General features: G+C 36.6%; 1 protein-coding gene across 3 annotated transcripts in view; it reads right to left on the reverse strand.

The window, feature by feature from the left end:
- The window catches only part of LOC121420213, an 84,541-nt gene that overhangs the window by 54,905 nt on the left and 14,884 nt on the right, over positions 1-14,752 (reverse strand). The window contains exon 1 of one of the 3 annotated variants that reach the window (XM_041614770.1): positions 2,947-3,399. The exons of 1 other annotated variant lie outside the window; for it this stretch is intronic. In XM_041614770.1, the coding sequence (XP_041470704.1) occupies positions 2,947-3,089 (143 nt within the window). In that variant the 5' untranslated portion in view covers positions 3,090-3,399. Of the gene's footprint in view, positions 1-2,946; positions 3,400-14,752 lie in introns of those variants that run through there. One more of the 3 variants, XM_041614771.1, reaches the window with a different exon arrangement.

Here is a 14,752-nt window from a genome sequence, read left to right on the forward strand (position 1 = left end):
GTGACACTTCAAAACGAGGCTTGTCGAGGGGTAGGAAATGCAATCACATGTACATGTATTCAAAACCACCAGGATATCATTTAACGTGCATATCGCCGATCAGGGGGGATCCCTTGCGGTGGAGAGTACAGACCAAGCCATTCCCGGCATGCGTCCACCCTTTCGGGGTTTGGGAGGGCTGGGTTCAGGAGATCGTCACTATCATGAGTTTACCAGCTCTCTCGATTGGCAATGATTTAGTTTCTTATTTCAGTCACAAAGGCTTGCTTAAGGGTAGAGAAAGATCTGTCTTATATAAAAGAAAATGATCTGTGTACCAAATAACAATTTAAAGGTTATCATAAGACAAAATAATCAATTTCTTCAAATTGCAAGCAGACAAACATCTTTGCTGTGTCTACAGGCGCAACGGTACTGGATAAATTTAAATCAATCCTGACTGGAGACATAACCATCCTCCAGGATGTTACAAAGTTGAATAGTGTCTTTCAAAAGCTTTAATAGAGCTCTACGTGACTGAAAGTATAACTCGCATGTCGTAGTCTCCTTTATCCAATAGCTACACGTACCATCATAGCAGTCAGACAACCAATCAAAATCAAGCCGAGTTGTCGGATCAAGGGTCTGTTACAGAAAGAGTTGCGTTTAAACGCAAGTCAAAAGTCCCGAATGCGCACTGTTGATAAGTAGAAAATCAAATTTCGCATGATTTTTAAAGAACTTTGCGATTGATTGCAACTCTTTCTGCAATGGGCCCCTACAAAATTGTCAGATGACAAATGTTGATGAAATGCTCTTAAAATATTGTAATCCCACATATAGACATTTTTGTTGAAAGAGTGTAACACAAATGGAAAACCATCTTTCAGAGTCAACAAAGAGGGGATTAGTCTTTATTTTCTTTGTAGTTTCTAAATAAAATAACAAGGAAATACAGAAAATAAATGAGCATTTCATGGCTGCAGTGTTATGAAATATGAATTTCTGCAACTTTTTGGGGAAGTTTTTTTTTCAGTCAGATGATCGTCAAAATAGGAAAATTTTAAGCTTGTTAGAAACGTTTGATTGAAGCTTTACGATAATTGCTAATCTTTGTTTCACAGGGACCCTGATTGACCACCAGTTGTGTCTGCATGAGGAGACTATCCCTTACGGCCGATCAGGATAGAAATAACACTCACATGGAATTTACATTGAACTTGAACCTGAACTTTAAGGTGTGACCATCACAGTCTAGACAGTATAGAATATATATGTTCCTATACTTCAAACAAAATCATCAATATTTGAATGCATTATAAATTATAAATAAATGCTTTATAAATTTTTTTTGGAGGGGAGGCAGAAATCAATATTGCAGCAATTTATTTTAGTTTCCGTTGATATGTGGGGATTTTCACAATTTTTGATAACGTATATCATAGCAAAGCAAACAACAGCTGCATGCACTTAAAATGCAAATGCGCGGTCAGTGTCAGTCAAACTGCCGTATCTGCACTGCGCTGACTTTGCACGTGAAAGAGCGATATGTTTTGCTTGATCCCATGCATTGCAATCACGGTCAGGGTTTTTGTATCCTTTTGTGCAGGGAAAATCTACATGTAGATCGCTCTAACCAAAACGAAGATCAAGACCTTGTAAAGTCAACTTTATTTCTTTAAAATGATACAAGATGTTAGCATAAAACATGGGTACATAAACTTTTCTTTGTGTCTATTACATTAAAAAAAATTATGAAATTTATTTTGGAATATCACATGGTACATGAGGAGCTGCTTGCATGCAGAGATGCCAACCTGAAAAAGAACATTCAGTATAATTTTCAAGGCTGAAAATCAGTATTTTGTTGAGGAAATCAGTATTTTCACAGGAATACCATAGGACAACACATAAACTGAAACTTAAGAAATCAGTATTTTGCATGAAACCATCAGTATTCTCTATTTTCAGTACTAAATACGGAAAATCAGTACCACTTGGCAGCTCTGTGCATGACATCACAAATTCAAAACATAAACATTCTTATTTCTCTCCATAACATTCTGAATTTTTTACCAAAACTTTACCAACATTTTTTCTCTAACTTCTCTACTTTTTAATATCAAAATCATCTTATATTGTCAGGGTAATCTTTCATTTTATAATTTACATTTAAATTATTACAATGATCGTGCAATCACAAGACAAAAATACAATGGAATATCACTTCAGATCTATATTGTGTGCATGCCTGCATGTCCTTTATCATGTCCTTTATATAATCAATATTAGAGATAATCTCAATGGCAATGCACTTTCCAAAAATAAAAGATTAGCACTCCATTTTGGTTTAATATTGTGTCATGGTACAAAGTCCCAATTCAGACCAACTTTGCCAAAGCTTGATATTTGAAGCCAGATCAGAAAATCCTGGGTCAAATAAAAAACAACCTACATGTAGGCCTATCCTATTAAAGTTATCAGCATAAATAGGAAGTGAGGTACCTTTTTTTTTAATATATACAGAGCCACTTTCATCAGAGACCTCATTCACATACCATGAATATTTCATGGCCAGGGTTATTCTTCCAAAATTGCAGAACTTGGAATACCATTTTGCATCCAATTTACAAATGTGGAGGAAATTTCTGAACATTATTACTTGTCATATTTTATTCTGAAAATTTGTATGTATCTACTTCTTTTCTTCCCATTTGGACTCCTTCATGATGTTCCTACACATGCAAACTACCTGCAAAAACAATGGGAATAAAACTATTTTTAACATCTAATATAGTCACTTTTCAAGGGCACCGACTGATATCAATAATTGGATTATTAATGGGCAATTACAGTACATTGATCTCTACTAAATACAAATAAAAGCGTAATAGTAGTATTCAAAACAACCTCCTGTTTATCTGTACAGTGCATAGGCTTACATGTACAAAAGCTTCAGAAACTTACCAAGTAAAGGCTCGTCGGATGGGCCCGATGTCATCGTTACGCAGCTCCTGGCGAGCTTTCAAGAAATCCTGTTGTCTCCTTATGCGACTTAAATCCTTCTCGCAACCACACGTATTGCTACGCCAACGGAACATTGTGTCCATGATTCTCTTTCCCACAGGATTTATCAATGATTTGTCAAACAGAAGCTATTTGATGCAGGCATAAATCCAATGATGTCAATGTTTTTTTAGGATAAATCAATTTCCAAACTTGAATTTAAATGCTCCGATCACAGCGAAGTCTTACAAAAGTTTCCACAGATGACAAAATAATGGAAGTCCGTACATGATATATTTCCAATAAATCCAGATTTCTGACGGTATAAAATGGAAGAGGGAATCTGATCCTATTAAAGTATGGAGAATGTTGGCACCGAACAAAATGTGTTCAAATGTTCATCATAGCATTTTGTGAAGAAAAAAAATCTTGTAATAATAACAAAATCTGATTAACGGTTCAAAGCAAATTGTAAAAATCAATTAATAAACATCTTAATTTCATAATAAAAAAGATGTTTATTCAAAGAACAATATTCTATTCCAGAACCTTTCCTTGTAATCCTACACTTGGTTGTGAAGTGAACAAAGTTCTGCCTATTTCAAAACAAAATCTCAATCTGAGCAGCGCAATCAAAGGTGAAAATGTGCTTCGTAAAACCTTTTTACCATCCAAAGGAACTGATTTTTCAAAGATGTTTATCTCCATCCAGAAATAGGTAGAAATACCTCACAGGCATACATGTAAAAACATTTCTAGAAGTTCATGTTCTTCAGTTCACTGATTTCATATTCCAATCAAAACAAGAAAAAGTACAGCAGGCTTGTATTTACACATAGCCTTTAACATCAGCAGCAAAGAAATAGAGAAATACCATTCCACTTAAATGGCCATGCATGTAGACATATAGATCACCCTTGCAAGAGCATAAGGAAATAATCAAATTGTACATGATCTTCACTTTGGTTATTCCAACCCATCTGTTTGGTTCATATTAAACAGGAAACCAAAAAAAATAGAATACACTGTAAAGTTATTAGGCGGTGCTGCACCAGCCCGAGTTTGCTCAATCTCGAGATTCCAGAAACCCTTTCTCCACCATCGCGTCGATGCATTATGGTCTAACGGCGTGAATAAATAATCCTGAGTGCGTCTGCACCTGCGAATTAGCGGGATAATTCGTAAAATAGCACGCTATTTTGCAAATAATCCCAAGTTGACTTGGGATTGCAATCTTGAGATTAATCCAACGAACTAGCGCGATAATTGCGTCTCCCTTACAAATAATCTCGAGATTGTTGTTCAGATCAGGATAATTTGCCGGATCAGAAATAGCGCGCTTATTTGAAAACTCGGGCTGGTGCAGATGGCCCTATTGATCAGTTTTCTCACAACACACCTCCATACATCCTCCACAACCTCAAAGTCAATGATAGGACTGCAGATGCCTCCATTCCACTCTAGACATAATTCAAAATGATGCAGTGCCTTCCATAAACTTTTGTTTAGAGGCATAAGAAGGTGTAATATCAGCAAAGGGACGTTGCCAAATGGCTGCTAAGATTCTTGGGCACTACAAAGCAGTCAAGAATACATGTAGGTCTACCAAAAGGAAAATGCCTGTGGACCTCCTCAAAAAGATCAAATCAATATCACAATTCCCATTCAATGTATCACATTATCAGATCATGGACCAGACTATATTCCTTAGTCAATAAATGTACTGTAGCATTGAACTTAATCTTCAAAGTGGAATAAGGTTGATACGGTCCACACAAAAAGCCCAGGCAAATGCAGCATCTCAGATGAAGCTCCTGTACAGGTCTCAGGAGACTTGCTTCCTAAAGCTGCCCAGCAAACAAAATCAGAATAAAAATCTTCTATAGACTTCATCAAGTTCACTATATAATCGCAATGTCCCCTTATTCTGACAAGAATGAACACTTGTATGGCCTTCCCTGCATAGAAGTTAAAGATGATGCATCAGGATGCCGCTAGGGGATACTTGCTTTCTTAACCATCAGGCCAAATAAACATCATCTTAACATGTATGTGGGTAATATCTCTGGAATGCCATCGAGAGGAGTTTACTCCAGTCATCGCCGCTGTATCATCATTTGATGCTCCAATAGTTCTGCTGGTTTTTCACACCTCCCACCGTAATGCTGGGTTCATGTCTAAGGAAGACAGCATCTACATGTAGGATACATGTATGAAGGACTATAAACTCCTTTCAAGGATCACAAACACAGTAGCCATGAGTGTCAAGAAACAATTCTATACAGTGATAGGTTTTCTACATGTACATGTAGTTAAAATGCCATGAGTATCCAATGAAGAATATAAAAGCAATATCAAAATAATCAAAAAATACATGTAGGCAGTGTATGATCAATGAAGTACGCAGTTAAAATGTTGTTTCAAAGTTTAATAAAGCAATGCTGTTTTTCCATCCCACTGTTCCCACAACTACTATTTCATTTTAAATTTTAAGCAATTGCTGACTATGACCTAGGAAAGAAAAAGAAATTTCCTTCCCTTAATCATAGAAGTTAATTACTTAAATGTTTATAAACAATAGTTGTTAGAGTGACAGGCTTTATAACAGCATTGCTTAATATTTTAACACCATTTTTACAGACATTAACTATAAAGACATGGACAGTGTATAAAACACAATCGTGTGCAAGAACAATTCGCCAAAAATACATGTATACTGCATACATGTACACAAGCTGTTCTGGAAGTTCTTCAATCCACAAAAGCTGACCAGGAAATACATAAGATTATCCAAATGCATTGTACTTTATAATGTGGATATTGCCAAAAATCTATTCAGCCCCCCCCCCTCCCCCTTCTCAATACAACTGAATGGAGAGATGTTTATCCACACATTTTAAATATTAATAAAAAAAAACTGCAAATGATAACGTTTATTACAGCTTTTCAAAATCTAAGAAAAGACTGACTGCTATTGTGATAACGAATTTGCACTAACAATAAAAATTTCACAGAAGCAAGAATTCCATCAGATTTTCTTAGAAAATTTACACTAAAAACTGGTAAAAGAAACAGTGTACAATGAGGTGAGTTTTCAGGACAACTGAATGCTGTATTCACTGTGCAATAGAAAGACTACCTCACATTTTCAAGATTTTCCAAAGAAACAAATTTGAAGCGAAAACTGGTGAAAGAAATTATCACATACGCGATTTCCATGACAATTGACTCCTCGCCGTGTTCACGGCAACTACCGCAAAGATTACCTCACGTTTCTGGCTACATTTACGTATGTATTCCAAAGAAACAAATGTTAACCAAAAACTGGTCAAAGAATCATGAACTGGATGAGATTTCCTGGATAATTGAATCTTTGCTGTGTTCATTCCAACTGCCAGAAAGATTACCTCAGATTTTCCAGCTACTGTATTCCACGAAGGAAACAAATGATGGATGTGTCTCTGGGAGTAGACACCCTTCTCCTACCCTTCCAAGAATCCAGTCAACTCATGAATGTACTTTGTACATCTTTGTTCTGGGTAAGACACGTATGGTGGTGGTAATGATGATGATGATGATACCCCTCAAGATAGAAAAATTCCACCAAATTAATCTGCAAGATGCCCCTACTGACTCTTACGTATTCCCATACAGTAGGAAGGAAAGAGAGTACTGCGCCTTTCACACTTAGTGTCCAGGGCCCTGTTGCATAAAAGTTACTATAATGGTAACTTGGCCATCCAATGGTAACTACCATGGTAATAACTAATAAGACTCAACAGCCAATCAGAATCAGGGATTCCATGAAAGTTACCGTCGGATGGCAACGTTACCATAATGGTAACTTTTATGCAATTTTTATTCCTCCACAGTAATGTTCAGGTGTAATAGGTTCTGCCCACATTACCATTCATTCTTCAGCACTAAAAACTCATGTGAAAGCTCTCTTTCAGTAGTCAGACTCATTCACAAGAACATGGGATATTGATACAGTACATGAAGGAATGCTCTTCAGACATGGATACGGGGAGATAGAGTTGCAGTCCATAGATCATCAGTCTGCCAGATTCTTCTTGAAATGATGTAGGTAATTCTTTAGATTGGCAACAATAAAGCTATTTCATCACCTTCCCTGAACAAAAGAAAAAATATCCTTAAACTGGCAACAATCAAGCTCTTTCAATCATCTGAACCAATGAATGGCTGAAATTCAATTCCATTCTCTAGGAAAAACAGACAGATTAATCCTTATAATTGATATTAAACTAAAATTGTGTATCCAGGCAAAAAAAAATCACCAACCAATCAAAACCAAGGAAATGGATGGCAAAGTTTACCCAAAATGGTAACTTTTGTGCAATGGGGCCCTGGGAGGATACATGTATCAGTCTGTAGACCTGCACTGCATAGAAGTATACATTGGAAGTGACAACCAACTTCAAGATCCTCAAATTGGCAACACTCAGCTGTACAAATAATGCTGCAGTAACATCATGTTCACACCTGATACCCTACACACTCCATCATCCGAATGCCTTTTAACACCTCCGCATCATGGAATGCAACTCACTGTGAGAGCATGAGAGTGCGGTACCTTATGCGTTCACACTTTAAATAGATGTACATGTACATGTACGTAGGTTCACACTTGAAATACATGTCATACATGTAATATATACATGTATGTTATAAACATTTGTTTTTCAGTTTGAAAATAAAAAATTCAGGAGATGATTTTCCTGCTAGCACGTCACACTACGGCACTATGCATTTTTAGTGTCTTTTGTGTAGGTTTTTACAACTGGTACTGTTAATATAGAGCTATGATAAAATACATAAAATGACAATCAATTTCGACAAGTAACATTGCTCCTAGTATAAATAAATTTCATCAATATGTAAATCAAACAACATATCAGAGCATTAGTTTGGGGTTACTTTGGATTAATCTGTTCTGTACTATATAAATGCCACAGAAAGCATTAAACATGTTTGACTAGTACTGATTAGCATTTGAAAAAAATGCAATCATATAACAATAACCATGAGATAATTGCTGCCAGATGAAAACGTACATAGTACAACGTACTAACAACCATACAGGCCTACAATCAATTTCCATCCACAAAGTTTCCTAGTTCTTTATACACCCCTTGCTACATGTTAACGAATACGGTGAAAATTTGCTGAGAATGTGAACAGATCATCAGTCAATGGAGAAATGCTTGATTGAAAAGACGTCTTCATATGAAGGGAGACACCATACTGAAATGCTATCAGAAGAGCTGATGGGTTAAGAAGGTCTGCGATCCTAGGCCTGTCTTCCTATCTACTCAGAAAGCAGGGTTATTTGCCAATACTTCTTGCCTTTCCTCTTTGTATGATGGTATTGTGGTGATAATTTGGTGATTATAATAATGATGAGAAGATACTGAAGATGATATGAGAATTATGATGATGAATTATAATGTTAATGTTGATGACAAAGATATGATGACGACGATGACGACGACGGTGGTGGTGATGACGATGATGATGATGGTGATGATGAGATGATGATGATGATGATGACATGATGATGATGGTGATGATGATGATGATGCTGCTGCTGCTGATGATGATGATGGTGATGATGATGGTGATGATGTTGATGATGATGATGATGATGATGGTGATGATGATGGTGATGATGATGATGATGATGATGATGGTGATGATGATGATGATGATGATGATGATGGTGATGATGATGGTGATGATCATCATCACAAGGGAAGGTATAGTAGTGATGATGATGACTAGTCTGCAGGCACAGACCCTGATTGAACCTTTGATCAGCAAGTGTGTCTCCATGCAAAGACTAGCACATACAAAACTTACTGTGGGCCTTCAGTACACAAGGCATGAGTAGGCTGCACATTCAGAGTGACCCTTATAACCTCGAGTGACGGGTTTGCACAGCAGACTAGATGATGACCATGACAATGGTGATGATAACAATGATTATCAATTATCTTCCCATTCATTGATAAGATCCAATTCTCCTCCCATTCATTGATAAGATCCAATTCTCCATTGACACAAACATGTCATCATCTCCTTAAGATAGCACTATTTTGTTCCTCCTTTATAATACACCACGAGAAAGCTTTTAAATTGGTCTGACAGGAACATGCATACAAAACAGAGGAGGGAAATGAAAAGAAATTCTTCCTTTTGTGGCTGGTACGTTTTCAGGAACATCTGTTATCAAAGACCAAAGTTTTTTTCAAAGAAAAAAACAAGCGCAAAGCCGCAAACAACAACAATTCACACAGGAAGAAATAAAAGAGAGTAGGAGATAATCAAGAATTGTTCATATATTTACAAGTAGAACTTTCGGTACTTCTGACTCCAAATCTACCAACATGTCAAGTTTTCAGACACTAAAATCCATTTAGAATGGGTTTTTTCAACACAGTGCCTATCAACAGAAAGAAATGCTTATCAAAGTCTGCACTGTAAACATTTCCTTAACACTTATATGTGCTTAGTGATCTGTGAGAAAAAGCAGAAAGAACATAAAAACATAATTATCACTGAATGTAGCCAATGCATTCTTTGTGAACTTTCACTTCTTGATAGGAACAGTGCATGTTTATAGGCCTATACATTCCCACTGAAAGGGGAACAATCTGGGAGTCATACCATCCCTAATAAAAACAAACTTGATGAATTTCCCATTTGGTATTTATAATGGGAATAAAACATTCTCACGGATGTTAACGCACATTGTACCAATGTCAATGCAAGCTGAGAGGAATACCCCTTTCCTAAAATTCACCACCAAAAAGTCCACATCAGAACTACTGTACATGCGGTCCAGTCAATAAAGATTTATGAATTCAATAATAGGAGCAACAGCGTGGATTATTGTCACAGTTAATCCCCAAGCGATAAAGCAAAATTTCATGTTTTAATCCGATCGTATCCGGCTCACAGGGCAGTGACAGTGTGCAAGAAACGAGCGACCTTCGACCGCAGAGTACGCATTATTTAACATAGAATCAGGAGCCTGTACATTGTAGCAGAAAGAGTTGCGTTTTAATGCAAAAATCAAGAGCAAGTCCCGAATATGGGTACTTCATTGGCTGAAATCAGGTCGCGCAAGATTTTTTTTAGTTGCATTTGATCGCAACTCTCTGCAACGGGCCCCTGATTAATTTATGAGAAGACCACAATTGTGAAAGTACATGTATCAATAAATGTAGCAATCAGTTTCATCACAATATCTCAATCTGCTCAAAGAAAAGTCCAGACTCCAAATTTCCTAAAACAAAAATACAGAGCATTGGAAAGTCTCCAGAAAGTGATTATTCCACATTAAATGCTGAAACATTTCCCTTTTAGTGTACATTGAAAACAATATCCCATGCATGGATACAATTGTGATTGGAAAGTCTCCAGTAAGTGATTATTCCACATTAAATGGTGCAACATTTTCCCTTTTACTGTATCAAAAACAAAATCCCATACACGGTAATCCTATTCGATGCTAACCCTTTTCTGCTACATTTACATGTATATGTATGCCAAATATAAACACTGCTCATTGTCACGCGAAGCGCATGGATTAATCCAGTATACAATTCAATTCTGAGTCTGCTACAAAAACAGTATGGTGTGGACATAAAATCCAATAGACACGACATTCTTACATGCAAAGTATCCAGAAGTGCTAGACAATTTTATGAATGACATGATCTCAAAGTCTAGTATGTTGTCTGTGAACATATCCATGTATTGAATTCCTGTCACTTTGTGAAGCAGAGACACCTGGAATGAATATAAAAACACAAATCATATCAACCTAGTTCAAGCAGTCGAAAATCAACATAATTTCCTTTGGGGTTCTGGCCACTTAGCACCGAGAAACTGGCCATAACTTCCTGGGAGAAAGAGGAACCAAACCGGTAATTAAGAACGACCTTGCGATGACCACGAGTGACCACAGGCTATCAATTATCAATTAACAAATTGGAATGGATGAGGTCCATGTCTGTGGAAAGTATATAAAGCAAGGAGCTTCCAACTTGGTATAGGACATGGAACTGTGCCGCATCACATCAGTTAAAAAAAAATTTAGAGATCAGCTCTAAAACTGCAACAAGCAAAGGGTTATGTAATTCAGCTCAAACTTTGTTAAATTTCATACCACTATTTCGAGTACACCATAGGCCTACACCTGTATAACTACAAGTCCTGCCTACATGGACACTACCTTTAGTTTCAAGTTTTCAGATCAATTGAAGAAGATCGGGTAATGTGCAAATTCCAAAATCTGACTAGTAAAGCTCTTTCAGGATATGTTTCCAGTTCATGTTTGAAGCAAACGCTGTATACATGGTATTGGTGCTGAAAGAACTGAGATTGCATCATCTACATTGAAGCACCAACACCTAATGTGAGTTTTGAGATTTCCAGTTTGGTATTAGCAGCTTGTGCTTAATGGTGTTGGTGATGAAATAGCAATTAAGCTTGCCTTATCTACATGTAGCACCAACACCTAATGTTAATTTTGTACAGTTTGGTGTCTGCAGCTGACGTTTCATGGTGTTGGTGTTGAAAGAACTGAGATTGCCTCATCTACATGTAGCACCAACACCTTTATCATGAGGCTAATGTGTGTTTTATGATTTCCAGTTCGGTGTTTGCAGCTCACACTATTAAAATGAATGGTGATGAAAGAGCAAAATGAGCATGCCTTCTCTAGCATCACTAATTTGGGTTTTTACTCATAGCTTGAGAAATCTACACAGTAAAAAAGGGTGTTTTCAATCTCATATACAAAGTTGTTATTTATTGTCTTGCTTTTACTGCTTTAAACAACGATGAGTTTGCATGTAAATCTTTGGAGATGAAATATTAAAAAATCTTTGTTGACATTAAAATATTAATGATTTGTTAAAATTTTATGTACTTTAAAGGCAGATCCTACTATAAAGTTCATCATTTGTGAAATTTTGAATAGAACTTAAAGTGTGTAGATATCATGCATAAAATAATAACAATTACAAGTACACATGTATGTAGTGAGAATCTCAATTGGAACAAACAGTATTTTTATGATTGATCACCTATCAAAAACTGTTATAACTCTCTCCAAATTTCAAAGTGAATTGACCATTTTGACCAACTTGTCAATCATTATCTTTAACATCCAACATTTCATCACGCTTTAACTAAAAGTACAGTGCTCATGACATCATGTTTGTATCTTTTTTGTTCTCAAATGAGGAAAATATCATAATTCTTTATGGTGCCAAGTAGCCCTGGAAAGCATGTTTGTATTTTGTAAACTCTGTAGCACCGTGGGTTACTAGTGTAGCCTGGTCACACAGCATTGAAGCCTGTTAATTAGTCAACTTCCGTTTGTTTGGAGTTAAGTTAAGAGAGGAAATACTCATTTCCCTTTCCCAGATAACTTCTTTTTTTTGGAAGGGGGAGGGGGGCTGGAACAGAGATCTGATGAGGAAGAGTGGGATGACCAAACCTTGTACATCATGAATGTGTTTATTACATTGTTTAAAGGGGAATGAAACCTTTGGAACAAATAGGCTTGTGTAGAAACAGAAAAATCAAAGAATAAGAATAAAGAAAGTTTGAGAAAAATCGGACAAATAATGAGAATATAAGCATTTGAATATTGCATCACTAACGCTATGGAGATCCTCCTATTGGCAATGCGACAAGTCACTGATGATTAACTTTCCCTTTGGTGGACTATAAAATACCCACAAAATGTCTCTTATTGCTTTTTCTTATGATGATACAAACCCTTTATCCATGATGTATTCTTAAAAAATATGTATTACATGCCCTCATGTAGAAAGAACACATGATCTATGGATAGATGTGATAAAAGAGGCAATTCCAGTGAAATATATATAAACTAAAGGAGAGTTGTTCACAAGTGACATCACACATCTTTGTTGCATTGCCAATTTGCTATCTCCATAGCATTAGTGATTGCAATATTCAGATGCTCATAACTTTCTCATTATTAGTCCGATTTTCTCAAACTTTTGTTGATCTGTTTCTTTGATTTTTCTGTTTTCACACAACCTATCTTGTTCCAATGGTTTCATTCTCGTTTAAGATGTGCAGTACTAGTCTGTAAGCACAGACTCATATTTGACTCTTCAACCAATATTCAGGGGTCTAGAGTGAAGACTAGAATCCAAAGACTCTGAGGCTGTTCTCACTACGTTCCTAAAACTGGTTTACTGGAAACTAGTTTATTGGAAACTAGTTTAACGCGTAGTGAGAACGCTCAAAGCGGTCTTGGAAGCGATCTTCCAAACCAGTTTGGAAAACCACCTCGCGATGTAGTTTTCAAGATCGCTTTGCCTCGTTAAACTGGTTTTAGCGTAAGTGAGGACACAACCGTTCTTCGGGAAGCGATCTTCGCACATTTTGAGCGTGCTACTCCACACGACAGGTGTAGAATGCCTATGCTGCGGTTTCGAATTTCGCGCGAAACGTGTCACCCCACTGAGAGCATTTCCATAGCAACAAGAGCGCTTTACGTGAAGTGATTTTGAAAACCACTTTCGTGTGATCAAGTGAGAACGCTAGCAAAGCGATCTTCCAAAGTGGTTTCCTGAATCGGTTTCCAGTAAACAAGTTTTAGAAAGCGTAATGAGAACGGCCCCTCAGTCTATGCCTTGGTAGAGCCATTTCAACATTTCACAAAAAAAAAATTGTGATTTATTTCCGCTTGAGAGTGAACCTTGCCAGGAGACAAATGCTAATTTTTGAGGCAGACTTTCACAATTTAAAAACATGAGTGTTTCCACAGCTTGAAAACAAATTCCCCAGAATCTTCAAATTTGTTTCAAACAAACTTCTGACAATACGCCAGAATTTAGACCGAAATCTATGAATTTAGTCCTCTTTCCTGAAATTGGGAACAAAATCAATAATGTGAACACAGCATGTGCACAAGCAGATATTTTCTCAATAGCTACATGTACATAATTAGGAAAACAGTCCTTTGAAATCCATAGATATTGAAACTTATAAAATTCCAATTATTGTGTTTTTTGTTTTACATGTACATGTACATGTATTCAAAGTTCCAAGAAACTCCTGGATTTTTTTATTCCCAAACCCTCCCTTGGAAAAAACTCAGAATTTCCTAAATTCTAATTCTGGAAGAAGTTTTAATCAATAAACACTGATTATTTGATGCTCTGTCATACTACATTTTGCAATGCAGGACTCTCTAATGTAGATTCTGAACACAAGAGGGCAGCATAACTAAAACTCATTCTCTTTGAAAGAGTGAACATTGAGCATGTCAGCAATCATGCTACATGTAGTTGGTTGAGTATTCCCAAGGAATTCATAAAATTGTGTTTTTACTCGTCAGGGGTCATTGTCACGCATGTAAATGACAGTACAATAATGGCAAACTTGGCAATACAGTGACATACAATTTACACGTATATGTGTATGTACACAGCCTTAAAAAAAAAATTTAAGCATCCAATTAATAACAAAATTTTGTTTTTCATGGTAGTCACTAACTAAAATCATGACATGGCACTGTACAGTCTCCATGAGCAAGAACATACTCAGAGACTTTAATAGGCCGTGTTTAATGCTTCCACTTTTCAGGCCAGAATCAGTGTTTCCAAAAGTGATTAGTCCAAAACATGGTTGCTTCCATGGTTACTTTCAAAACGCCGATCGTAAACTCACAAATAGGTGCATTTGTAAACGT

The sequence above is a fragment of the Lytechinus variegatus genome, chromosome 8 (genome assembly GCF_018143015.1).
Source record: "Lytechinus variegatus isolate NC3 chromosome 8, Lvar_3.0, whole genome shotgun sequence".
Classification (NCBI taxonomy): domain Eukaryota; kingdom Metazoa; phylum Echinodermata; class Echinoidea; order Temnopleuroida; family Toxopneustidae; genus Lytechinus; species Lytechinus variegatus.